A 27,232-nucleotide genomic window follows, 5' to 3' on the forward strand; every position below is an offset into this window, starting at 1 on the left:
TATGGAATCATTATGGATAAAAATTCCCTGTGTGACAGGAGAGAGTATAGCAGTGGGTGTATACTACGAGCACCTGTGAAATGAAAAAAAGCAAACACATTTGGCAACAAGTAACAGGAGATTTCAATTGGTCAATGTCCCATTGGAATATGCTAGAGAGGTTAAGTTTCTAGATGTCATAAATAACTGCTTCATAGAGCAGCTGATCCGAGAACCAACAAGAGGGGCAGCTATTTTAGATTTAATCCTCTTTGGAATGCATGTCCTGGTGTAAGGGGCACTGTGGTGGGGCTGCTAAACAGAAATAATGCATTCAAATTTGATATAATTGCTAGAGGGAGGTCTTTAAGTAAAACTACTTCAGTAGCATACTATTTGAAAAAGGGAAACTGATAGAGGAAAGTTAGGAAAAAAACCTAAAAGGAGCAGTTACAAAGGTTAACAATTTGCATAAGGCATGGATATTTAAAAATATTATTTTGGAGGACCTGATAAAATGTATTCCATGCATTTAAAAAGGTTGAAGGAAGACCAAATCATTGCTGGCATGTTTTAATGGTTAGGTGAAGGACGTAGTTAACGCTAAAAAAGGGCATTGTTCAAAAAAGGGAAAGTAAACCCATTTAATTGGTAGAGCATAAGCACTGGCAAGTTAGATGTAAAACAATATAGTATGGTGGTTCTTAAATTCTCTATTGACCTTTGCCAGTGAGGTGAAACATTTTTTAAATACACTTGAAGCAAAAAGCCTGTGAGTTGGATTGCCAGATGACTGAGGAGCAACAGGAATGCTCAGGGAAGACAAGGAAATAGCAGAAAAAATGAATTAATTCTTTGCCTCGCTCTTTACTGAGGAAGAAGTTGGCAACGTACTCGCATCTGAAATATTCTTTACAGATGGTAGATAAAAGTCCAGTAAAATATATGGTGTAGATAGAGAAACCAAAACAATTTATTTAGAAAATCTTCTAGCCCACACTTACAGCAAGCTGACAAAGGTGGTTTCCAACACAGCACAATTTGTTAAAACAAAAATAACCTTTTCTAATTAAGTTGTTCAAATAACCATGCCTTACTTTTCTTTCTAAAAGTAGGTTGGGGCAAACTATCTATTGGTGCTGAGTTCCAATACTCTGGCCCAAATACCGAAAACATCCTCTTTCTGGACTTTTTTTTAAATTCATCTTTATTAGGTCAAGGAATACAGAGAAATACAGCAAGTAAAGAAGTCCAACAACTGAACAACGTTAAGACATTGATCTGATTTTTCAACATAATCCCCAGTCCATTAAAATTGGACTAAATTGGTCACCCTCATTCACTCATACTTAACACACACAACCAAAAACCTTTAGAGTTTCACTCCCACGGAGTAGCGCATGCAATATGATGAAACACCAAGTGCACCAAATAAACCCAGGCCCAGATTTCGAGTCAGGATTTCAAAAGCACTTTATCCTAAAGGGCAAAATAACCCTTAAAGACTCTATATGACACATGATCAACTACCTCCCTTTTTTAGCAAGGAGAATGGCAACAGTGAGAGAGAACCTCCCCCCCCCCCCCCCCCCCCGAGGTATTTGGCATCCCTTGTCCCAAAAACAAAAAGACTGAAAGTCCCGATTAAGTTATTGAGCATCCCAATAGCTTGACTAGGTAATCCATAACCTGGCCTCAAAAAGACTGAAGTTTAAAACAACTTGTAAACATATGGCAAAAATCCCCAGGGGCTGTTTTGCACTTCAGAGAAATAGAATCCCATAATGTCATCTCGACACCCTGCACGTGAGTGAGATAAGTCTTATGTAGGACTTTAAACTGGAATTCTCTCATAGTGACAGCAAGCTAGTGTCCAGAAATCACCAGGAAGGAGCCAGGATAGATCTGAATCAACAGCAGTGCCTAAATCCCTACTCCATTTTCCAGCTAATCTGAGCATATGGGGAGTAGGTAAAACAGCAGAAAGATGTCTCGACCATATGGCAATTTTGTTAAATTTAGGCAAGGTCTCAAACTCTCCTCCTAATCTGTGGGTATAATAGAGGAGATATTGCTCTTAGAAATACTAAGGGAATAATGTCAAGCTTGCAGATAAGCAAAAAAAATGTTGCTTTGGCAAATCCCAGTCCTCCCGCAACTGCACGAAAGAGTACAAATAAGAGGAATCTGAGTCAACCAAGTAGGCTAAACTACGAATCCCTTATGAAGCCTATCCTCGAAATATAGGGCTGCTTAGTCCAAGTGTAAAATCTGGGTTATCAGTTAGTCAGGGTGAGACAGACCCACTACGAGTTGTCATCCCTCACCACCAGAACCAGTCTTTGTATAGGGTTGTGAGCCAAAAAGCAGAAAATCATAAAGATGCAAATTACTCTGTTTTAGATGGACTAGATTGGGCAGCTCCCTATTCTCTAATCTATCATTAATCCCTCCACATCAAATTTAGGTCCCTGGGGTGCCCACTCCTGCAGATGACACAGGAGACAGGCCACGTTATAAAGGTGTAGATTTGGAAGGGCCACCCCACCAAACTTCTGGTCTAATCGCAAAACATCAAAACTCAACCAAACTCCCTTGTTACATCAAACAAAAGAGCTCACTGTAGAGCGGAAAGACTGGATAGTTGAGGCCTTAAGCCATTGGGGAGCATTTGCATAGGATAAAGAACCATGGGATGAACAGCCATCTTAAGCAGGGCACATCGACCCATTAAAGAAAGAGGCAGAGCTTTCCACCATGCCAACAAGGCCTGAACAGACTGCAGAGTGGACTCAATATTCAGAGCATAAATCTTCTACAGTACATGCCACATAACTACCCAAGTATCTAAAGTGGGGACCTGCCCAGGTAAATGGGAAAAGGGCCCTGCCTACCCAATTGCTAAGTGGGAGATAGCGGAAATGCCACTGATTTCCCATAATTAATCCGGAACCTCGATTAATAACCTTGATTAGTCCCTAGGCTTTCATTTGGATTCCCCACAAAAAGAAGCATGTCATTTGCAAAAAGACTAAGCTTAACTATTTTGCTCTTAATCCATATTTCCTGAAAAGTGTCGAGGGTGCGAAGCTTAGCCACTAATGGTTCTAAAGCAAGGACAAATAGTAAAAGGCAGCCTTACCTAGTACCCATGCCCAGCAAGAAGGTCTCCAATAGCGTCCCATTTACCACTAGCTGGGCCTGTGGTGACTGGTATAACAACTTAACCCAAGATTTCATCATTTCCCCAAAGTTGAACAGACTTAAAATCTGAAACAAGTAAGGCCACTCTACATGGACGAAAGCTTTTTCTGCATGTAAGCTAATGAGAAGGCCTTTGAGATTACTGGGTGATGAGGGAAGCAAGACCATTAAGGTTTTAAAAGAGTGGAGTTAGAAAGCTGCCCCTTCTCTTTTTTTTTTCTTTTTTTTTTAACCTTCCTCACTCAAGTGACCATGAACAATTGTCCTGACAAGTGCAAAATTCCATCTGATCACGGAGGATGTAATAGACCAAATTGACAAAAGAGTAACAAATCACTGGGTCCAGATGGTATCCACCCTAGAGTTCTATAAGAACTCAAATATGAAATTGCAAACCTGTTACTAGTAATCTGTAACCTATCACTTAAAACACCCATGATATCTGAGGACTAGGTGTACAAGGTTGTCAATATTTAAAAAGGGCTCTGGGGTGATCTAGGAAATGATAAACCAGTGAGCCTGATGTCTATGCTAGGCAAAATCATAAGACATTCTTAAAAACAAAATAAATTGCTATAGACACATGGCTTAATGGGGTGGAGTCTACATGGTTTTAGGAAAGAGAAGTCTCTTTACCAATCTTAGATTTGATTTTATTTTATTGTAAGGGTTAAATAAACATTTAAATGAAGCTGAGCCAGTTGATACTACCTTAGTTTTGAGAAGGTATTTGATTAAAGTCCCTCATGAGAGCCTCCATAGGCAATTACAAAGTCATGGGATAGGAGGCAATGTCCTACTGTGGCTTGGGAACCAGTTAAAACAGGAAATAGAGGGTAGAAGTAAATGGTCAATTTTCCTAATGGAGAAATGTCATCAGTGGATTATCACAGGACTACTACTAGGACCTGTGCTACTTAACCTTCATAAATGATCTGGAAAAGGGAATGACAAGTGATAACATTTGCAGATGACACGAATTAATTCAAAGTTGTTAAAACAGCAGTGTCTTGTGAGGAACTGCAGAAGGATCTTGTGAGACAGAGAATTTGAATGGCAGATAAAATTTATTGTGGAAAAGTGCAAAGTGATGCAGATAGGGAAAAAGAATGCAAACTACAGGTACTCAGTGTTGGGTTCTGTATTAAGAAAAGTCTGTCATTGTGAACAATAAATTAAAATCCTCAAATCAGTGTGGTGGTGGTGGTCAAAAAAAGCAAACAGAATGCTAGGAATGACCTGAAAAAGAATGAGGAATAAAATGGGAAAATATCATATCCTTTAGGTTCATAGCGAGACTGCGCCTTGTACTGTGTGCAATTTTGGTCGCCCCATATCAAAAAAGCTAAAGGGCAATTAGAAAAGATGCAGCGGAAGGAGACAAAAATGATAAAGGGGGAAAGAACATCCTATGATGAGGCTACACAGGTTAGGGATCTTCAGCTTGGATAAGAGATGACTGAGAGGGTACATGAGAGAAGTTTATAAAACCATGAGTGGGGTGGAACAGGTAAATGGGAGATGGTTTTAAATAATAAAGATACACTTCATGAAATTAACAACCAGCAGATTTAAAACAACTCCTGGAAAGCACTTTTACATTAGTGCACAGTCAAGCTGTGGAATCTGTTGCCAGAGAACATGGTCAAGGTGAATGGCAAAGCAGGGTTTAAGAAATTTTTTAGATAAGTTCTTGGAGGAAAAGTCCACAATTCATTTTTAGGCAGGGAGATTAAGGAAAGCTGTTGCTATCCCTGGGAAAGAGTGACAGGAAATAGATCTCCCCCATGTGATCTGCCAGATACTTCCAACCTGAAGTGGCCATTGTAAGAGACTAGATGCTGGGCTCAATGGACCTTGCTGTGTTCCAGCAAGGGTTTGAATTGGTGTATTTTGTGCAATTGAATTTTGGGCTTCAGTTGCTGAAAGATTTCCTAATTGGAGAAGAGAAATGAAGTATAGTCAAGTCATGTGTGAAGAACTTCTCTTACAGTTGTTCATTCTGTCTCAGAATGAGACATCTTAAGATGGGAGTACCTCATAGTCTCTGCTCTTAGTGGTAAGCCTTGGAAAGCTCTGCTATGGACACTTTCTTTTGCTATTTTATAGTAAGAACAGTGCTTTCCGAGAACCTAAGCCTTACTCATTTGAAGTGAGCCCTAAACATTTTATGCACGAGTCTATACAGTCTTTCCAGAAACAAATAGGTGAAGAATTTGAGAGATGATCTTTGCTCTGTTCACAACTTCATCTTGTTTCTCTTTAAACTAAAGTCTCCAGCAAAGCAGGACCAATGTTGATAGCTATGACTCGGGCATGTTCTACATTAAGAACATAGCATGCCATACTGAGACAGACCAAGGGTCCATCAAGCCTTGCATCCTGTTTCCAACAGTGGCCAATCCAGGCCATAAGAACATTTACAAGATGTTGAGTGGAATCTCTCCCTGATGGGTTCAGGCTATCTGCCTTAGTTGCATTTTGGTTCTATGGCTGCTTGTTCATGTATAATCTGCAGATAGATGAAAAGATGTTCATATCTTATTGGAATACTTACCTACTTATGTAGCACAACTCTTAGAAATGTGGATTAAAGTTTTATAGTGTACCACTGTTTCCAGGCCCCACTTTGTAAAAACAGTACTCCTGTAGTACATGGATGTCTGTACTGATACTCTAAACATCAGAATTACTTTTCAGATTACTTCCCTGCCATAACAGCTTGTATCATAGCTTAAAACCACCTTTGCATCAAAATGAGTACATCGATCTGTAGATGTTGATCCAAAACCCTGTAGGTAACTGGTACTGTCTGCAGCAATGCTGTAGCCTGGCTCTAGTATTAAATGAATTCTTGTTACTGTTTTTGGCCAGCATGCTATGTACATATAGCAGGGCTCATGAAAATGTGCATGCCTAGTGCTGACCTGGGCAGATGGGGAAGAGAGGGGGGACGCTGGCCCAAAAATCCACTGCTGTCACTTTGCAGCAGAGCCCAGGCCAATGTGCTGCAGGCCAGAGCTTCTGAACTAGTGTATTGGGGTGGAAATTGTGGGGATATTACCTGGGAAAGAGGGGAGAGAAGCAAAATAGAGAAGGAAAGGAAGGAGTAAAAGAAACGAGCAAAAAGATAAAGGAAGACCACCTCTGGCTCCTAAATGTGGTGTCTGGCACTGAAGTATTGGTTATCCTGATTTCCACACCCCCCCCCCCCCCCAAATCCCTGCATATAGAATTGCTGGTGGGAAATAAGCAAACCATGTAAAATGCTCAGGGTTTGAACACTTTAACCTGCAGAAATGAAGTGGCAGAATGTGAACATTTGTGTTTGCCCTATTCATTTTCAGCTTCCTGGTAAGTCATCTAAGGCAGAGGTTCCCTGTCCTGGAGGACCCCCAGGCAGTCAGGTTTTCAGGATATCCACAGAGTATGCATGGGAAGTTAGCATGCTCTGCCTCCATAGCATGCACATTTCATCTCATGCATATTCATTGTGGATATCCTGAAAACTCAACTGGCTGGGGGTCCTCCAGGACAGGTTTGGGAACCTCTGATCTAAGGGATGCTTAGTTCTCCTTTCTGAATGGAATACAATTGGAATCTGTAATATGTACATGCAACCTGCATCTTTCCTAGTCGGTGTTCTGAATGTTGCATTTGTGTGTTGCTGACATCTGCTATTGCTAGAATATTCTGGAGAAAGCATCTGGATTGCTAATGCACATGTGTTCATACAGGAAGTCTGAAGTGAGAGGAGTCTGGCTCTCACTGGTAGTGAGTGTGTGCTCATCCTATTATCCAAGAGTGAAATCAGGTTGTTAACTTGGCTGCACTGTCCATGATTTTTATAAAAATGTGGCTGCACCAGCTCTCAGAATTAGGTTCAGAATACTAATGCTTCACTGTTTCCTTTCTCTTTAGGAGGAGCTGTTAGATATTAAAGAGCGCCCTCATTGCAAACACCGTCCCCCTTGTCTTTCAGATAAGTATGACAGGTATGTTCTATTCTCTCCTGTTCATGGAGTGGCCTTGGAAATGTGGGGCTGGAATCACTCTTATGGGCGCTGTCCTTGTGCTGCTGGATTTCTCTCCCAGCACGGTAATCTTACTATGCATAAGAAACTATTGGGGCAGGTAACTTAGAGAGATCAATGTAGATCTCTATATATCTGTAAGTTTTGGTCTTGTTTGCAGTGAAAGATTCTTGGCCTGTACTAGCAGAAACTATTTTACTTTACTGCTCTGTCACAGTATGGTGCTGTTTGGGCACTTCATTTCTACATCTGAATTGATTTATTGCCCCCCCGCCCCCTTTTCAATCTTGTCCTAAATTATTTGACTTTTTAAACAGCTTGCAGTGAAGAGTAAAAGTTAGCTTGAATATATTTGCATGGAGCCAAATATGACCCATGCTCACTCTCCTGGCAGGTTAAAATGCTAAGTTGTGCAAGTGAGGAGTGTGGTGTAACAAGATATTGAATGGGCTGGGGGATGAAGGCTTGCTTTTTAAGTCACTAATCACAGTAAAGCTGTCTGCATTGACTTGGTAACCCTTCTACATTATTACATAGTTAACGACAGAAAAATGCCCATCCGGTCTGCTCAGTTATTCTATCCACATAGCTAAGGGTTGTAGCTAGCTAGTGACTGCTTGCAAGATCTCTCTATGCAGGGCAGTCTTTTATTTTATTTTCTTTGTCTTGGATAAAAGAGCTTACAAAATTGTTACAGGGAACGAAGGGGCACTCACCTTTTTCTATACTTAACAAAGAAGCTCTAATCTAAATAAGTCCCCCTAGATTGTTTCCTGTTCTTACCCCAGATCAGTCCAGAGAAGTGGGTTTTGCATCCCTGCCAGCAGATGGAGGCAGAGAACTATAAAAACTTTGTGAGCCTGCCAGGGGAGAGGATGGTGTGGAGTTTTCCTCGGAATTTGTCTTGCTTATGGACAAGGCCTTTTTAACCAGGAAAAGCACTGTCTATAAAAGGGCATTTGTCAGCCATCTCATCCTGCTGCAAAGAGGCTGGGGGGGACCTCCTTCACTGGCTGGGCCTGGCAGCTCAGATGATTCGGACCTGGATGACTCAGAAGATGGTCTTGAGGCTGGTGTGGGGGTGGATCAGGATGACCCAGCAGATCTCACGGTGTATGTTGATTAGGACGTGGATAAGGACATGGCTGATCCAAAAAGAGGTCCTGATTACGGAGGGAGATAACCTGCAGGTGGTTCGTCTGTTTTGTAAAGAAGAGTTGAGGCCCCTTATTTCTCAAGTTCAGAAGGAACTACGTATTAAGGTGATCCAGGAGGAGTCTGACAATGAAAGGGATGGATCCAGTATTGGTTGGACTCCAGGGTCCACAGAAAGCCTTTCCTCTTCCTAAAAGGATCAAGAAATTGGTGAATCAAGAATGGGACTTCCCAGAGACGAGCCACAGGAAAGTTGTATCCCCTCACGGAGGATATTCTGCAGCTGCTCATGGTGCATGCTTCGGTCTCAGCAGTCACTAACAAGATAACCATTCTGGTTGCGTGTTTGGCAGCATTAAAGCAGGAGAGGATGTTTGAAGTCTCGGCATGATGTCTGTGAACAACGATCTGTGGAAGTCTGATGCAGAGGGCCTGTTTATACTGGGTCCAGAAGTCTCAGGATAAGACTTCAGCAGATGCTGGTGTTAATAGCCAGGCAACTCAGGTAGAGGCTGGGATTACATATGAGGCTAACGCACTTTGCCTTGAGCAGAACTTCGGCCAGGAATATGGTTGCGGCGGTCTCCATGTGACATCTGCTGTGGTTACAGAATTGTTCAGCTATGTGGTCAAAGTCTCAGCTCTGCAGTCTTCCCTGTAAAGGAAGGAAAATTGTTGTTTGAAGAGGACCTGAAACAATTGATGAAGGCTTTGGGGGAGTCTAAAGGGAATAAGCTGCTGGAGGATAAGATGAGTCAGGAATTCTTTTCCGCCTCGCTCTAGGTTTCGGGAGGTACGGCAGGTTTTGTCCCATTAAGGATTCTGCACTGTCTTTTGGGGCAGAACCAGGGATCTGGTAGGCAGCAGTCCTTTTGAGGCACCCATAGACTTCCCTGAGAGGGCTCCAACCAGGAGGCCGGCAGTGGTGACTTCTTCCCTCCCCCCCCCCCCCCCCCCCCCCCCCCCCCCAAATGAAGCCAGGCTGGTCCACTCTTGAGATGGCAGTGGAAGGCAGTCTTATCACAGTTTTACAAAGAGGAGACCAGGATTACCTCAGACCAATAGGTCTTAGAGGTAATAAGGGACAGCTATGGTTTTAGAATTTTTTTTTTTTGCCCCATCACGGAAACTTTCATGATATCTCTTTGCAGTGCCCGAGGCAAGCAAGTGGTAACTCAGGACATGTCACCTTCGGTTGCTGGCATAGTACCAGTGGCGGCCAGGGAGCGCAGTTGCAGGAGGTACTCCATTTACTGCATCTTGCCAAAAAAAGAAAGAAGCTTTTCATCCCATCCTCCATCTGCAAAAGATGAAATTTGATACTGCTAGTTCCCCATTTTTTCCCATATGGAAATGTTGTGGACAGTGAAAGAAGCAGTTCGGCATGTGGGCCTCGCTGGACTTAATGGAAGCCTATCTGCACTTTCCCGTTCAGGAAGAACATCAAAGTTTCTTTGTGTTATGGTGCTGAGGTAACTTTTCCAGTTTTGGGTTCTCCCGTTTGGTTTGGTGACTGCATCTCTCACGTGCACAAAGGAGGTGATGGTGGTGGCAGTGGCTCTCTGCAGGAAGGGGATCCTAGTTCATACTTATCTGGACATCTGGCTTATCTGAGGGAAATCGAAGGCAGTATGCCAGCAGTCAGTGCGCACGGTGATGTATAGGTTGCGGTCCTTGAGCTGGGTGGTGAAATTGGCGAAGTCACCTGAACTACCCAGATGCGGGAATACTTGGTGGGCGGAGTTCAACACTCAGCTCGGCAGAGTGTTCCTCACCTCTGAGAGGATTTGGAAGTTCAATCCCACCTGATACCAGTGCCCAGGTCTTGGGATTATCTTCAGGTTCTGGGTTCAATGGCATCTGTTGAATTTGGTGCCATGTGCTTCTGTCCACATACACCCTCTACAGGGGGCTTTGCTGTCATGCTGGAATCAGTTGTCAGAGGAGTTTTATTGGCCTTTACTGCTGCATGGTACTTCAGGTCCTGTTTCTTGTGGTGGCTGTGTTGGCCCAGTTTGGAGAAAGGGATGGGCCTGGAGGTTCTAGACTGGATTATAGAGATCACAGATGCCAACATCGAGGGTTTGGGGGGGGGGCGGCGGCGGCGGCAATCTGTCAAGAACGGATGGCCAGTGGAAGCATCCTGGTCTATCAATTGCTTGGAAACAAGAGCAGAGTGCAGGACATTGGAATTCCTTCCACAAGTCCAAAACCAATTGGCCATTTTTGGACAATGCAACAACGGTGGCTTATATCAATCAGCAAGAGGGAACAAGGAGTTGTGCGGTTGCCCAAAGAGCCCAGGACACTTTTGCTTGAGTGGAGTGACATTTGCAGGGGATAGCTGCTTCACATGTTGTGGGAGTGGACAATGTGCAAGCGGAGTATCTCAGCAGTCAATAGTTGGACCCGGGAGAATGGGAGCTGTTGCAGGAGGCTTTCAGCTTTATCCAGTCTTGTTGGAGCAGTCCCTGTCTAGATCTGATGGTGTCGAACAACGCCAAGGCAGCAAGTTTCTTCAGCTGTAGATGATAGGTCGCAGCCGAGGGCAAAGATGCTCAGGGTCTTCTATGACCGCCAAGGATCCTGCTGTATGTGTTCCCTCTGTGTTTAGGCGCATCAAGCGGCATCTGGGTCAGGTGGTACTGGTGATGCTAGAGAGGCTGCATCATTTGTGGTTTGTGGATCTGGTCCCTGAGTGGCTCATTTGCAGGCATTGTTAAGGCAAGGTCCTATCTTCTTGGATCGAACGGATCACTTTTGTCTTGCAACTTGATTTTTGAGAGCAGGTGCTTGCGACAAGATACTGAGCCCATGATTTTCAAGGGTTTAGTTTACAATTCCTTGAAGGTTCAGGTGGCAGCCTTGGGGTGTCTCCAGAGGTATACTCCAGGAAAAGGTCATTGGCCTCATATCTAGATATGATTTGAAGGGGGTTGAGCAGCTGCCAGTGCATAGATTGGGTCTGGTGTGGAATTTAAACTTGATTTTGCGGATGCTTTTTGGGCCTCCATTTTGAGCAATTGAAGGCGTCCAAGGACCTCACGCTGAAGGTGGTATTTTTGGTGGAGATTCCTTCATTCAAAAGGATCTAGGAGCTGCAGGCTTTGTCATGTAGGGAATCATTTCTGAAGGTTTTGATCTATGGGGTGACTTTGTGCACGTTACTATCTAAGGTGCTATCTTTGTTTCACCTGAATCAGACTGTGGAGCTCCTGCCCTCCTGAATTGGTCTGCTGAGTCGCCAGCGGCAAAGGTCACAAACAGTTTTCAGTGGTCTGTTCATTTGCTTGTATTTTATTTTTATTTAAGAGTTTTTATATACCGTCATTAAGTTATTCACCAGCATAACGGTTTACAATAGGGCACCTATATAAAAAAATGGGTCGTACGTTACATAGGTGGTGCCATTAGTATTCTGTAACAAAAAGGCATTTATTTGTGGGGATTGAGTGTTTCATAGCAATGTGACCTGAAGGTTGCCTACAGTTAAAGGTTGAACTAATTCAGTAAGGAGCATTAAATTAGGCATTCGGTGCTTTATGCAGCATATCCTTGCTTAATTGCCTGCATCAATTTTCTATCTTGAAGGCTTGTATGAAAAGCCAGGTTTTGAGTTGTGTTTTGAAAAGTTTGATTGCTCTGGAGTCTGAGATCAAGGGGCATGGAGTTCCGTAATATGGGACCGGCTAGGGACAAAGCTCGCTCCCTCACTTGGGTAAGTCTTGCTGTTTTCACAGAAGGAATGGGAAGGAGTGCTCTGTTTGCTGACCTTAAATTTCTGTGTGGGACATGTACTCTAAGTGCTGTGTTCAGCCATTCTGCTTTATCGTCATGGATAAGTTTGTGTATTAAGCACAGTGCTTTGAACTGTATTCTTTGTTCTATGGGAAGCCAATGTAGGGTGGCGAGTGTGCCTGTTATGTGATCTTTTGTTTTTTCCAGTGAGAACTCTAGCAGCAGCATTTTGTAAAATCTGTAGAGGTCTTACTGTAGTGTTGGGTAGGCCTAGTAGCAAGGCATTACAATAGTCTGTGCTGGTGAAAATCAGAGATTGCAGTACAGTACGAAAGTTTGGTAAGGATAGTAATGGTTTCAGTTTTCATAGTATCATGAGTTTAGCATATCCTTCCTTAACCTTTAATGATATGTGTTTGAGGTTTAGTTCATTGTCAATTATTACTCCGAGATTGCGAACTTTCTTTGCTAAGTCAATTTGTTGGTGGTTCTTGAGAAATATTGGGGTTTGTGTAATATTCATGCTTTTCCTTTCTAAGTATATAAATTCAGTTTTATCAATGTTAATTATGAGCTCCATTTGGTTTAACAGTTTTATTATGTCCAGATACATCATGGCTAGGCCTATTGTTTTTTCAATAGTTTCATCAATTGGTAGGATTAACTGGATGTCGTCAGCATAGATGTAATGTATGATTCCAAGTCCAGCGAGGAGATGGCATAGGGGCAGAAGATATATGTTAAACAGAGTAGCAGATAGTGCTGACCCTTGTGGGACTCCTGTTTTCAATGTAATCTTGTCGGATAGTGTGTTTTTTAATTTGAACTTGAAAAGTTCTGTTATCTAGATATGATCTGAACCATTTGTTTTGTCTTGTAGACCTATTTCTTCAAGCCTTTTGATTAGTATTATGTGATTCACTGTCAAAAGCTGCTGATAAATCTAGTAATATCAGAATATATTGTTTTCCGTTATCGAACCCTCTTAGTATATTATCTGTTAGGGCGAGTAGGAGTGTTTCAGTACTATACTGCTTACGGAAACCGTGCTGGGACGAGTAAAGGATATTATCTAAGTGCTCAGATAACTGTGTTTGTACTGTTTTTTTTCGATTAATTTGGGCATTAGAGGTAAGTTTGACACTGGTCTGTAGTTTGCTAGTATTTGGGGGTCCATGTTTTTCTCTTTGATTATTGGTTTGATGATTGCTCCTTTCAGTGTGTCTGGTACGTATCCTTCTTCTAGGGAGTAGTTTATAATTTTTGTAAAGGTTGGAGCGGTGATTTCAGTAAGCTTTTTGATTTCCACTATGGGTAATGAATCTATTTGGTGTGGGGCGAGATTTAGTTTTTTGATCATGTTTTCAACCTGGTTGTTGGTTATTTCGTTAAATTCGGACCATGGTGTCACGTCTTTTTTACACATTTTAATCTCTTGTTTGGGTGTCTTAGGTATTTTGTTTCTCAGTCTCAATTTTATCATTGAAGAATCTAGCTATTTCATTGCATCTGTATTGTTGGGAGGTGCCAGGAATTGGATGCAAGGCCTCCATGGGCATGGTAGTGCGTTGGCTGAAGGATGCTATTGTTTCGACCTACCTTTTTGTAAGGGGAGAAGAATTCCAGAGGGGCTGCATCCGCACACTAGTAAGAGTGCAGGCAGCGTTGTGGGCCAAGTGTCAGCGTCTCCACAGGAGATTTGTAGAGCTGTGACACTTTATCTTACCATTACAGTTTAGATGTTCAAGCTCCAAGAGAGCCTGCCTTTGGCGACAGTGTGTTAAAAGGGGATCTTTCGTGGGCCTGCCCAGTGTAGAGGTGCTTTGATATATCCCACTTGTCTGAACTGATCTGGGTACGAACAAGAGAGGAAACTTTGGTTCTTACCTGCTAATTTCTGTTCTTGAAGTAACAAAGATCAGTCCAGAAATCCAGCCCCTTAATGTTCTCAAGTCTGTGTTCTGGCATGCTTACTGGAAAGAGCTGTCAATGTATATATACGGAACCTAAAGAAGTTTGCTAGCTTGTGTGGTTATCCCCTTGGGTTGATTTGTGGTTTTTCTGTTTGGGGGTGCTCCAACCTTTGGGTTTGGTGTTCACCCTCATTTGGGGAATTGAATTGTTACTCCATAGTTGGTTTGGGTACAGGTCAATACTAAGAGACTGCTGGTGGCGCACTCATATATGAAGCAGTGCCTCAGTTTTGTTCTCTGCCTCTATCTGCTGGTAAGGATGCAAACCCTACTTGTTTGGACTGATCTCTGTGGTACTTCAGGAACAGAAATTAGCAGGTAAGTACCAATTTTTTTTTTCATATTTATTGCCTGAATGTGTTTGCATTTTTGTTTCACTTGTAAAGGAGAACATTTAAAATGTCCTTTTTCTGGAAGAGAGGTCTTGTGACTTGTGAACCTTACATTGGTGAAACTTGTTAGGTGGCTTGGTCATGCTTCAGATTGTCTGAAGTGTTAGGCCAGAAGTTTTCATAAGATTTTAATACTTATTCTCCTGCAGATTTTTTTATTTTTTTGCCATTTGTGGTACCTTTTTATGGAACCAATATAAGAATCATCAAAAGATGTAGATAAGCCTCCCTCCTGCAGTCTACGGCAGCTCTTCATTCCAGGGATAGAGGAGTTGGGACTGTGTGTATAGCAGAGCAGGGAACTCTGTTGCTGAAGTTCTGCTTCTACCAGCTGGTGGTGTCTCAGACTTGTTGCTTTGGATTTATTTAGCTCTCTAATCCTTTCTGATAACTGACTTTAATGAATCTTGTGGTACTGAAGCCAAATGTCTTGTGACTGTTGCACAGTGATGGTGTCTGGGATCCTGAGAAGTGGCATGCATCCTTGTACCCCACCTCTGGGAGAAGTTCTCCAATAGAAGGACTAAAAAAAGATTCAGATTCAGACCGTACTTCTCTGAAGCGCAGGATAGCAGGCAAGTAATTTAGTGTGCTGGCCGCTCTTTATTCACAGGCCATGCTCCTTGGGTGGCAGTGTCTGTGCTGAGAGCTTGTGCTGTTGAAATAGGAAAGCTTCTAGAATTGGTGCCATCTGTTTCTTAAATTTTGCACTATTATTCCTTGATAACTGAAAGATGTGTGTGAAGTGTATTTCAGAAATAGATCTGTGCATGGATTGTTCATGATCTGTCCATGATCTTTTCATGCAGTCTCCTTATTGTGCCAGCATATTTTATTCCCTCGATGCAGTTCAGTCACACACGATTGATATTCTGCAGGTACCACCATGGAGTGCAATTCCTAGAGCTTTCTAGGAAATTAGCTCTCTACTGAGCATCCATGGCAGCTCCCATGCATCTGTGTTGTGGATTTTGGATGCATTTTTCTGAATGACTGCTGCTTTGCTGTTTAAAACAAAGCATTTTTAACTTTTTCCATAGGTCAGTTTTTGTTTTGCTTGTAGTTTTCAATTAAGCATATTGATGTCATCTTTAACTTTTTTTTTTTTCATTGCTCCTCAGTCTTTCCACAGCTTTTAGCAGGCTCCTGGTCAACCCACTTCTGTTCAGTTCTCTTGTTTTTGGAGGGGAAAGCAGAATTCTTTCTTTTTTTTTCTTTTTTTTTTTTTGCATCTGGCTTTCCAGTGATGGCAGAAAAGATAGCCAATCACTTCAAAATTGTTCTATACTGCAAAAAGTCATTGCCGATCTTGGTAGAATCTGCTGTAAATGGCTGCCAGACACAGCATCTGCTTGAGATGCCAGTAAAAAGACTTAACTCTGATACTCATGCCACAAGCAGATCAACGTTTTAGGATATCGACAATGAATATGCATGAGAGACTTGAATACAGTGGAGGCAGTGCATTTTCTGTGTGGATATCTGAAAAGCTGACCTGCTTGTGGGTACCAAAGGACTGCAATTGCCTCCCCCTGGTTTTTGCCATGACCAAATAGTCTAATTCCATAGAACCATAAGCTGTGGCATTTGAGTGAGGCAAGGAGTTGCCAAAGGAAACATGGATTCCTTTTGAAGATGAAGATTGCTGCAGATCCTAATCTCGCAGCTTATGCTGAGCTGCAGACTGAGTGCTTCTGACCCCTGAAGTAGCTTCACTTGGAAGAATGCTCTGCCTTGCTTCTTGAAAAGTTGCCTGTCTCCAGAGTTCCAGCTCAACACCCTTCAAGATATCTTTCAGATGGTCAGCCCTCCTGCTAAGGTTTATAAACTTACACTCAGCTGTCATTGAGGATCTTCAGAAGCAGGTAGCAAAGGCAGTAGCTCTGTATAGGAAGCATGCCAAGCAGCCAACTGCGATCAGCTCAACTCTACTTAGTGTCAAGTCTTTCACCTACTGTACTTCCCCCTACTGTGTCAAACATCTAGGTTGTGTTTTTTATACCAAGTCGAAGCAAAACGATTTTAAAGGGAAGCTTCTCTAGCCATTCAGCAGTGATCAGCTTGGACGCATTTAGCACCAAAACGTGGATTCATGCATTAGCACATTCACACGTCCCCATACCCTGAATGTGCCTGGGGATCTCCATATGGATTAATGTTTTCCCGATAAGGAACCCTTCTGTAAGCTCCCCCTTGGACCCTTCTCCACTAGAAGATTGTATTGTACAAATAATGGCTAAGGCCATTCAGACTGAGATGCAGGTTGAAACAATCCAGGATGGTACTTTTTGGCCAGCTCAAGCACCTGGATGTCCCACAGGTGTTGGTGTTGTACTCACTTTTCAGGGCTTACAGAAGATGCGGGGAATTCCGTGCACTGTAGTCATAGTTGGCAAGAAGGTGAACATCAAATATTGGGCTCAGGCAGATAAGATTCAGCAAGTCCCAGTTGCTGCACCAGTCAGCAGGGTCAGGTCCTAGACTGTTTCAGGAAAAGGTATTATCACAATGCCATGTCCCTGTCTTATAGTGAATTACATGGTCCATTTCTTACGCACAATTTTGGAGAATATGCTAGGGGGTTCACTTACCACCTCTCTCAAGAGACTTGGTGACTTCCATTTGCTCAAGATGTGTGTGAGAGAAGCAATCCATCTGCTTGGTATATAATGCTAGTGAAGACTACATTGAGCGACTCTGCTATAGTTATAGATGGATGCATACTCTCAGGGCAGTGGGCCTACAGGACAGACAGATATTCTTTGCACAGAAGGGAATCATTTTGGAGAGCTACACAATGCAAGGTTCCACGCTGGGAGTTATCCCTGGGAAAAGGATGAAGGCATCATTGTAGATATGTTGAAATCCTCTGCTCAGTGTGTGGCAGTGGCCAAGAAAGCAAATAGAATGCTAGGAATTATTAGGAAAGGAGTGGAGAATAAAACGGAGAATATGTCTCTCACTCCATGGTGCCTTTGCAGTGTGAGTTGTGTGCAGTTCTTTTCACCATATCTCATAAAAGACATAGCAGAATGAGAAGTTACTTAGGGTGACCAAAATGATAAAGGGGATGGAGCAATTTCCCTATTGAGAAAAGGTTAAAGAAGTTAGGACTTATCAGCTTGGAGAAGTCTGCTGAGGGGAGATATGATAGAGTTCTAAAATGAGTGTAAATGTTAATCAGTTTTACTCTTTCAAAAAGTACAAAGACTAGGGACCACAAAATGAAGTTACTAGGTGATACATGTAAAACATTTTTTTACTCAGTTCAGTACTCAAATTCATTGCTGGGGCTGTGGTAAAAGCTGTTAGTGTAGCTGGGTTTAAGTTTGGACAAGCTTCTGGAAGATAAGTCTATAAACCATTATTAAGGTGGGCTTGGGGAAATCCACTGCTTATCCCTAGAATGAGCAACATGGAATCTGACAGTTTGGGTTCCTGCCAGGTAGTTGTGACCTAGATTGGCCACGGAAACAGGATACTGGGCTTGATGGACCTTTTGTTCTGACCCAATATGGAAATCTTATGTTATCATACCACACTTTAGATCCTTTTCTCTCCTCTATCCAAGTTGCTGAGCAAGCTGCCTCTTTTAGGAGGTATCTGTCAAGAATCTAAGAAGCACGTTTACTAAGTGAAAGTACTTAGAGTTTTGACCCCTCCCAGTGCTGAGGCTTCAGGCCTAGTTACCACAAAGGTAGAAACTTTAAGCCCTATTATGCTACCTAGTCAAATCAGGGATTTGTTTTTTTTAAATGGAATATATTCAGTCCAAGTTTCCTAAAGATGTCCTTTTGGGAGAGAAATTAAGATTTCCTGTACATACCCGGATCAGTCCAAACCATGGGTTATGCCTCCCTTCCAGCAGGTGGTGAAAGAGAAAAACTTGAAAGGTTACCCTCACTTCCTGCATCCCTTCAGTATTTCTCTGTCTCCAGCAGATGAAGGTGGTGCAAACCCTGCAGTCTTGCCCTGTGTCTGGGGTTAGGCTATCCCTTAAAGTTAACTAAAATTGAACTAGCTATTAAGTAGTGAATCAAGCAAGTTTAAAAAAAAAAAAAAAAAGGAAGAAGTTCTTGTGCAGCAGGGAGTATTTCCCTATCCTCCCAGAAGGTTGTGAGATCCTGTGGATTCATCCTCTCTGGGTAGCAGGTATTGGAGCAGGGCTTAGTGACCCCACAGGGCTCCAGCAAGGGTAAGCAGCCCGGGAAGAGATTACTGGTGGTCCAGACCCTTTCTTACCGTGTGGTGTTCTGAGCACTTGTGTAAAAAAACAAAAAAAAAATCGAAACTTTTCAAAAATTATTTTTAGTCTGCTGCAATCCAGGACCAAAGGCCGAATTTCATCATGTTTTTCACATTTTTTGAGCCGTTCCTCCCCACCACCACAATGCCACAGCCATCTTAGTGTGTAGCATGTGGAGAATATCGGCTCTGTGAGTTCAGTGCTGATCCTTTTTCCCTCGGTGTAGGTCGGCAGCCGTTTTAAACACTTTTGCTACAGCTCAGAAAAGTGCTGGGGAGAGGGGGAGTTTCCTCCTGTGTTATCTACAGTCCCTGCAGGTCCTTATATTTTGGATCAGGACCAGTATGATTTACAGGAGGATCCTGTTTTCCCTGGAGGACAGGATGTTTATTTTGGTTCTTTTTCTTTAGATTTTTGTCCTTCTTATGCATAAAGCCTTTTTGGCTTCCAGATCTCTGCAAGGTGCTCCCTTGCCGATGAGACCTGTGAAGAGCTCCCCCCACCCCCCTCCCCAAGATAGCCAAGCACATGGATGTTCCTGCGTCTCTATGGGTCGCGAAGTTGAAATGTGTTGTGGCTTCAGGTGTCATGGCTGCTCCAGGCAGTGCGGCAACAGGTGCAGGAATTTCTCCTTTCCCTCCCACTGGTGGGGGATTGGATGAGGAGCAAGGAAAACAAAACCCCTTAGAGGGGGATGAACCTAAGGTGGCCCGGCTGTTTCGGAGGGAGGAATTAGAGCCCCTCATTCCGGCAGTTCTATCTGAGCTGGGGGTCGAGCTTCCCCTACAAGCTCTGCTGCAGGATTTGGTGGATCCAGTTATAGCGGGATTGTGTACTCTGGCCCAGGTTTTTCCTGTTCATGCCATGATTCAGCAGCTGGTGACCAGGGAGTGGGAGGCTCCAGATGCTGGTCTGTGTCGTGTTATAGATAATCTGTATCCATTATCAGATGACTGTGGTGCTCCTCCGATCCCCTAAAGTTGACGCGGTTTCGGCTGTGGTCAAACGACCACCATTCCTGTGGCAGGCTCGATGGCCCTCAAGGATCTCCAGGATTGCAAGCTGGAAGTCCTGCTTAAGCGTTTTTTTTTTTATGTCTCTGCCCTGGGTGTCCAAGCAGCAGTGTGTAGCAGTTACATGCTGCGAGTGAGCCTGCACTGGGTTCAGCAGCTGCTGATGTCTAGAGATCTTCCTCCAGGAGAGTCTGAACAGGCACAACATTTGGAAGCTGCAGTGGCATATGGGGCAGATGCTCTATATGACCTCATCTCGCACCATGTCGTCTGCAGTGTCGGCAAGGCGTTTTTGGTTGGTTTTTTTTGTTTCATCCAAGGCTCAGCTGGGAGCTATCCCGTCTAAAGATGTTTTTTGTTTTGGTTTTTTTTATTCGGGGATGATTTGGAGCAGTTGATCAAGTCCCTGGGGGAGAACAATGTTCACAAGTTGCCTGAGGACAGACCGAAGCCCTCTAAAGGTTTTCAGTCATCCCATTCTCATTTTCAGGGGCAGCAGATTTCAGCAAAACAAGCAGCAAGCGGCCGGACAGCAACAGCCGTTTGCCAGAAGCCAAGCCTGGTCCTCGTCCTTCCATGGATGCAGAGGTGGTTCCTCCCCCACTCCCACCTCCAAGCCTACACAATGAAATGCGGTCGGCCCATCCCACGGGTTGGGGGTCGCCTGTCACGGTTTTACGAGGCATGAGCCACAATTACTTCGGATCAGTGGTTGCCAAGCATAATAGAACGAGGCTACACTTTGGAATTTGCTCGCCCTCTCAGAGTTCTTCTTCATCATATCTCCATGTGGTCCCCAGGCCAAACAGATTTTTTGACAAACTCTAGAAAGTCTACTGGCCCTCGGAGCTGTGAAGCCCATGACTCCAGATGACAGGGTGGTACTCCATTTACTTTGTAGTTCCAAAGAAAGAGGGCTCCTTCCGGCCAATTTTGGACCTCAAGGGGGTTAACAAGTCTCTCAAGGTGTCCCACTTTCACATGGAATCTCTGCGTTCATTCATCACTGTGGTGTGCAAGGGCAAATTTCTAGCCTCTAGATCTGTTGGAGGCCTATTTGCACATTCCCATACACGAGGATCACCAAAAGTTCCTTTGCTTCATGGAGCTGGGAATGCATTACCAATTCTGTGCTCTACCCTTTGACGTCGCAACCACTCCTTGCACATTCACCAAAGTCATGGTGGTGGTGGCAGCCTTTCTCCGGAGGCAAGGCCTGCTCATTCATCCCTACCTGGACGATTGGCTGATCAGAGCAAAATCAAGAGTTTGCTGTGGAAGTGATACACCAGTTGACAACTCTCTTGGAATCCTTCGGATGGGTGATCAATGAGTCCAAGAGCAACCTCGTCCCCTCCCAGACGTTGGAATTTCTGGGAGCCCGGTTCGACACTGCAGTCGGGAAGGTCTTTCTCCCAACAGATCGACTGAACAAACTGATGGGGCAAGTTCGTTGATTGTTGGCTCTTCCACTGCCCCAGGCGTGGGACTACCTTCAAGTTCTCAGCTCTGTGGCATCCACTCTTGAGGTGGTACCTTGGGCTTTTGCTCATGAGACCATTACAAAGCTACCATTCGCAGATCATGCCAGATCCAGTCTTGGGTGGTGGTGCTGCCCACACAACCTGTCACAAGGGGTAAATCTGGAAGTTCCGAACTAGATAGTGGTGACCATGGATGCCAGTATCTCTGGCTGGGGAGCTGTTTGCCAGTCTGTCAGTACAGGGTGGATGGTCCCCCGGAGGAGTCCAGATGGTCATTCAACCGCTTGGAGACCAGAGCGGTTCGCTTAGCCCTACAACACTTCCACATTTATGCCATCAGGCGGTTCGTGTCCTCTCTCAATGCGACAACGGTGGCCTATATCATTCATCAAGGAGGCACCAGAGCTCAAGCTGTAGCCGAGGAAGCAGAATTGCTTATGGCTCGGGCGGAGCAAAATCTTGCAACAATAGTGGCCTGTCACATAGCTGGGAAGGACAACACTCAAGTGGACTTTCTAAATCGCAGACGCATAGATCCTGGAAAGTGGGAACTCCCGGATCGGGCAATGGATCTCATTTCTTGCCGACGGGGGACTCCTCATATGGACTTTATGGCAACACGGGACAATGCCAAGGTTCCTCGCTTCTTCAGTCGCAGGAGAGATCACTGCGCCAGAGGGGGGGTTGACGCACTAGTGCTTCCCTGGCCAACCTCAATTCTCCTGTACGTGTTCCCTCCTTGGCCACTGGGCAAGGTGATTCGCAGGATAGAGGCTCACCCAGGGAGGGTAATCCTAGTAGCTCTGGAGTGGCCCCGATCTCCATGGTTCACAGATCTCATCAATCTAACCGTGGATGGACCTCTGCGACTTGGACATCTTCAGCATATTCTCCATCAAGGTCCTATATATTTTGACCAGGTAGCTTGCTTTTGTCTAGCGGCCTGGCTTTTGAGAGGAAGAGATTGAGAAAGAGAGGGTATTCTGAGGCAGTTATCACTACATTGCTATAAGCCAGAAAGATGTCTACCTCTTTCTTATAGTAGAGTGTGGAGAGTTTTTGAGACCTGGTGTTGGGGGCAAGGAATCCTTCCCAGACACACTACAATTGCTCAGATGTTGAGTTTTTGCAAGATGGTTTGGCCAAGGGCTTGTCGTTTAATTCCCTTCGGGTACAGGTGGCGGCCCTTGGCAATCTGGTTGGTAGCTCGGTGGCGTCCCATCCTGATGTAAGTTTCCTCAGAGGAGTAAGATTTGAAACCCCCTGTCCAGCCAATATGTCAGTTGTGGAATCTTAATTTGGTTCTTCGCAGATTGTGTGACTGCCATTTGAGCCCCTTAAGTCAGTAACATTGAAGGACCTCACTCTGAAGACAGTGTTTTTGGTGGCCATATGCTCAGCTCGCAGAATTTGAGTTGCAAGTGCTTTCCTGTAGGGAACCCTTTTTTGAGAATCTCTGAATCAGGGGTTTCTCTTAGAATGGTGCCATCGTTCTTGCCCAAGGTAGTGTCTTTTTTTTCATTTAAGCCAGAGAGTTGAGCTTCCAGCCTTTTCCAGATTTAGCAAACGATGCCCAGCACGCACGTGAGCTTCGTAGGCTGAGCTTTGTAGGCTGGATGTTAAGACGTGCTTTGCTATGTTATTTGGAAGTCACATTCTTTCAGACTCTCAGATCATTTGTTTGTCCTTTGGAGTGGTCCCAGAAGAGGTCAGAAAGCTTCTAAGACAACAATTGCTCGATGAGAAACTATTTCGTATGCATACATTTGTAAAGGAAGGCTTGAAGGCCCATTTTATTCGTTCTCAAGCAGCTTCTTGGGCCAAATGCCAGTTGGTATCGCTTCAGATCTGCAGAGCCACTACTTGGACAACGCTCCATACATTTGCTCACCATTACCACTTGGGCGTTCAAGCACCCGGAGATTTTGGCAGGGGCGTGCTGCACGCGGGACTCGCGAGATCCCACCTGGTTTAAGGAAGCTTTGGTACATCCCATGGTTTGGACTGATCCGGGTACCTATAGGGAAAAGAAAGTTTGGTTCTTACCCGATTTTCATTCCTAGAGTACCACAGATCAGTCCAAACGCCCGGCCCATAGACTAGGAGTGGGTAGCAGGGGAAATTTTGCAGTCTGCGCGCATGTTACGGTTGTTATTGCAGCATAATAAACATGAAAACTATCTTCCTTATGTCATGTTTACAGTTCTGTTCTTGCTTGATTCATTGCTAGTCCTTTTCTGCTTTGATATTCTAAATACTGAAGGGATGCAGGAGGTACACCGGGTTAAGTGAGGATGCCTTAAGTTTTTCTCTGTCTCCACCTGCTGGAAGGGAGGCATAACCCATGGTTTGGACTGCTCCGTGGTACTACAGGAACGAAAATTATCAGGTAAGAACCAATTTTCTTTCCTTCATGAGCTGTTGGCCCACTAATCTCTGCCTGGGCCCTTAGCATATTCTACAACTCTCTAATTATTCAATTAAATTGCTTGCCAAGGAGAATATTGACTCTACAAACTTGCTGAGGTTAGAAATTTCCTCCTTAGTGGCCATACTGTTCATCCTTTACCAGGAGACTAGTGTTGAATGCCTTCTCCATTAAATGGGGAAAGGGACTTCTCTATGCATATCCTCAGATATCTCTAGTACAGGGCTTCACAAACCTTTCCTGGGGACCCCACAATCAGTCAGGCTTTCAGGATATCCACAATGAATATGCATGAGATACATTTGCATATCTTGGAGACTCAGTATATGCAAATATATCTCATGCATATTCATTGTGGATATCCTGAAAGCCTGACTGGCTGTGGAGTCCCCAGGGCAGGTTTGGGAAGCCCTGCTCTAGTGGCAAAAACATGATTCCTGTTCGTACCCTGGATCAGTCCAGGCAAGCAGGTTTATGCATTTCTACCAGCAGATGGAGGTAGAGTGAATTTTTGAGGTACTGCTACTTAGAGATGTGAAACGGAATTGGTTCCAATTCTGGTTCCGATTCACATCGTGGGGTTTTTTTTGTCCGGCCCGATCGCGGTTTTGTTTATCGGCTGCGCCCGAGCCGATAAACAAAAAACCCACCCCGACCCTTTAAAACTAATCCCTTAGCTCCCCCCTCCCCTAAAAACTTTTTAAAGGTACCTGGTGGTCCAGTGGGGGTCCCGGGAGCGATCTCCCTCTCCCGGGCCGTAGGCTGCCACTAATCAAAATGGCGCCGATGGCCCTTTGCCCTTACCATGTGACAGGGTATCTGTGCCATTGGTATCCGTTGCTATTTTTTGCTTATTTTTTCTTTTACTCTTATTTTCATTTTCTGAATTGTAGGCACCTGAGTGACCTGGCTGCCTCCCAGAATTATTCCTGCCCTGTTTGAGTCTCTATGACGTGATCTGTAGCTCTGGTTCCATCTCCATAAATTTTTTTTTTTTTTAATCTAGATCCAAGGGAACGAGTGAAGGAGGATGAACTGGATGTGGTTCTAAGTCCCCAGAGGCGCAGCTTTGGAGGAGGCTGCCATGTGACAGCAGCTGTCAGCTCGCGCAGTGCAGGGAGCCCACTGGAGAACAAAGAGAATGAGAGCCTCAGAGGAACTGGGCGTAGAATTGGTAGCGGGAGAATCATCTCAGCCAGGGGCTTTGAGCGGGATGTTCGTGGCGGTGAGAAGGACTCCAGAGACCATAAAGAAGGCAGAGAGCGCGAGAGAGACTATAAAGACAAGCGTTTCAGAGTAAGTGCGGTATAGGACTGGAACAGATGAGATGAAGTGAGTGGCTTTGGACTCTAGTCCTTTGAGGCAAGCAGCTTCAGATTTTAGCTATAGGGGGCAAGGGAGGAAACTATTGGTATAGTGATGGTTATGCACATTGTGTAGGTGTGAAATCTTTTGGGCTGGAGATGGATAGACAGATGAGCAGACTGTTAAGCTGTTGAGGGAGGAGGTGGGATGAAGTGGTCATGATGTAATTTGATAATTTAGGGAACACAGATGTTTTGATGTGTTGCTGCAGTAAGGAAGATTTTAATGTGAACAAATGACCTGTAGGCCTCTGCTGTGAAATAAGAAATGAAGTCCAGCAATTTCTGAGTTCTTTGCCTGAATCTTAACCCACTTGTTTTCCCATTCATTGTAAACCGATGTGATATGCAAATGAATGTCAGTATATAAAAGTTCTAAATAAAATTAAAATAAACCTCTGTTTTTCCAGAAAACATTGTAGACTAACACATCTCCTCTGCATCTTCCTTTTTACCAGAGGGAGTATGGGGATAGCAAGCGTGTGTTTGGTGAGCGTCGGCGCAACGATTCCTATACAGAAGAAGAGCCAGAGTGGTTCTCTGCTGGTCCTACGAGCCAGTCGGAAACCATTGAGCTCACTGGCTTTGATGATAAATACTTGAGGAGGATCAGAAAGGCCGGAAACGGACAAGACGCCGCACTACCTCGCTTAAAGAAGGTGAGGGGGGGGGGGTTTATGGGTCTTCTCTGGAGAACGCTTGCATTGTGCTGGTACTGCTCCATTTATACAGCATAGGTTGAATCCACTTGACCCTTGACTACACATGGTCAGTATATAGTACTACTAAGAGGTAGCATATGAATGCTGGATTATGTGCAGTTGGCTTTAATTGTACCTGTATAGAGAACCAAGAAGCCCCATCTTTGTGGTGGAGTTGGGAGTTCTTTGATGCTGCTTGTCAACTTAGGAAGCTTGATGTCTTCTGATCAGCAGAAGACTTTTACTCCTGGGGGAATTCTGCATACTTTACATTGGTCAAAATAACACAATATACATGACAGTCTTTAATTTAAAATGCAATGCAGAATTTCCTTAGAAGTTCATAAAGTCTCTCTTCCACCCTCTCTCCCTGACTTCACTTTAACTTCTCAGGCCCCAACTCCTCCGCCTGCCACACTCTTCCATCCCCTTCTAGGCTCAACTCCTTTCACTCTTATCTCCACTCCAAGAGTTTGACCCCTCTTTCTGAACTGTCCCTCACAAGGGATCCTTTCTTGTCCTTCCCTCTCACGCATGCACATACCCCACCCTCATAAGGCTCCCTTTCTCTCACCCCCTCCCTTCACACAGGCTCTTTTTTTACACACATTCTCAGGTAGGCTCTCTCACACAAACACCTTCACATACACACACCAGCTCCCAATCTCTCACACATACACACTCCTTCATAATCTCCTCACATGGGCTCTCTTTCTCTCACCAGGGCCTCTTCCATCCTCTTTGTGAGTGGGATGGCCTGCCATATTCTGTGCAGGAGGGGAATTCTGCACTCTGCAGTAGTGCAGAAGTCCCTTGGGATTAAACTGAGCGTTGTCTGTGCCCTGAAAAGAAGGGAAGGGTTTAGGCTTGTGACAAGTTACCCTTGTATAGTACATATTGCCTAATATGGATGCTTGGTGTCATAATACATCTGTAGTGAGCTGCTCTAAGCCTCTGCTTTTTCCAGAGGGAAGAGGTCCTGGGCCCCTTTCAGTGCAGTGACCATGGCCAATCATTAAGGGTCTGAAAGACAAGTGGAAGAAGGGAAAGTAGTGATGTAAATGAGTTAATTTAATCATAAGTGCAAAGAGAGAGCAATCTCTTGCAGGGCCCAAGCTATGGAACACACTCCCGGCAGAATTAAGGCTTGAAACCAAACTCAGACTTTAGAAAAATGCTCAAAACATGGCTTTTTTTTTTTTTTTTATCAAGCCTTTAATGAAGGCATAGGCTAAGCAAACTTGGCATTATAGGTTTTATGCTTTCTAGATACACCTAAACTGTGATATTCCATTGTAGATAATTTTTAATTTTTTCTGTTTTATATGTATTTTAATCTGTTTATCTTAACATTGTAATAATGATAGAAGTTAATGTTAGCATACTGAGTCTTATGTTTAATTCTTATTTGTATTGAATTTTATTATGTTTATATACTTTTTTTTGTTTAAATGTAAATGCTGTAAACCGATGTGACTTGTTTTCCAAACACCAGTATAGAAAAATCTAAAATTAAAATCC

The 27,232-nt window shown here is 43.9% G+C and overlaps 1 protein-coding gene across 1 annotated transcript in view; it reads left to right on the forward strand.

Moving 5' to 3' along the window:
* The window catches only part of EIF4ENIF1 (eukaryotic translation initiation factor 4E nuclear import factor 1), a 144,170-nt gene that overhangs the window by 2,696 nt on the left and 114,242 nt on the right, over window positions 1–27,232 (forward strand). Inside the window, 5 exon segments of the mRNA XM_029619635.1 lie at window positions 7,105–7,178; window positions 14,923–15,050; window positions 24,653–24,942; window positions 25,469–25,604; window positions 25,607–25,669. Of these exon segments, the coding sequence (XP_029475495.1) occupies window positions 7,105–7,178; window positions 14,923–15,050; window positions 24,653–24,942; window positions 25,469–25,604; window positions 25,607–25,669 (691 nt within the window).

This window comes from Rhinatrema bivittatum, chromosome 11, assembly GCF_901001135.1.
Source record: "Rhinatrema bivittatum chromosome 11, aRhiBiv1.1, whole genome shotgun sequence".
NCBI classification, from domain to species: Eukaryota; Metazoa; Chordata; class Amphibia; order Gymnophiona; family Rhinatrematidae; genus Rhinatrema; species Rhinatrema bivittatum.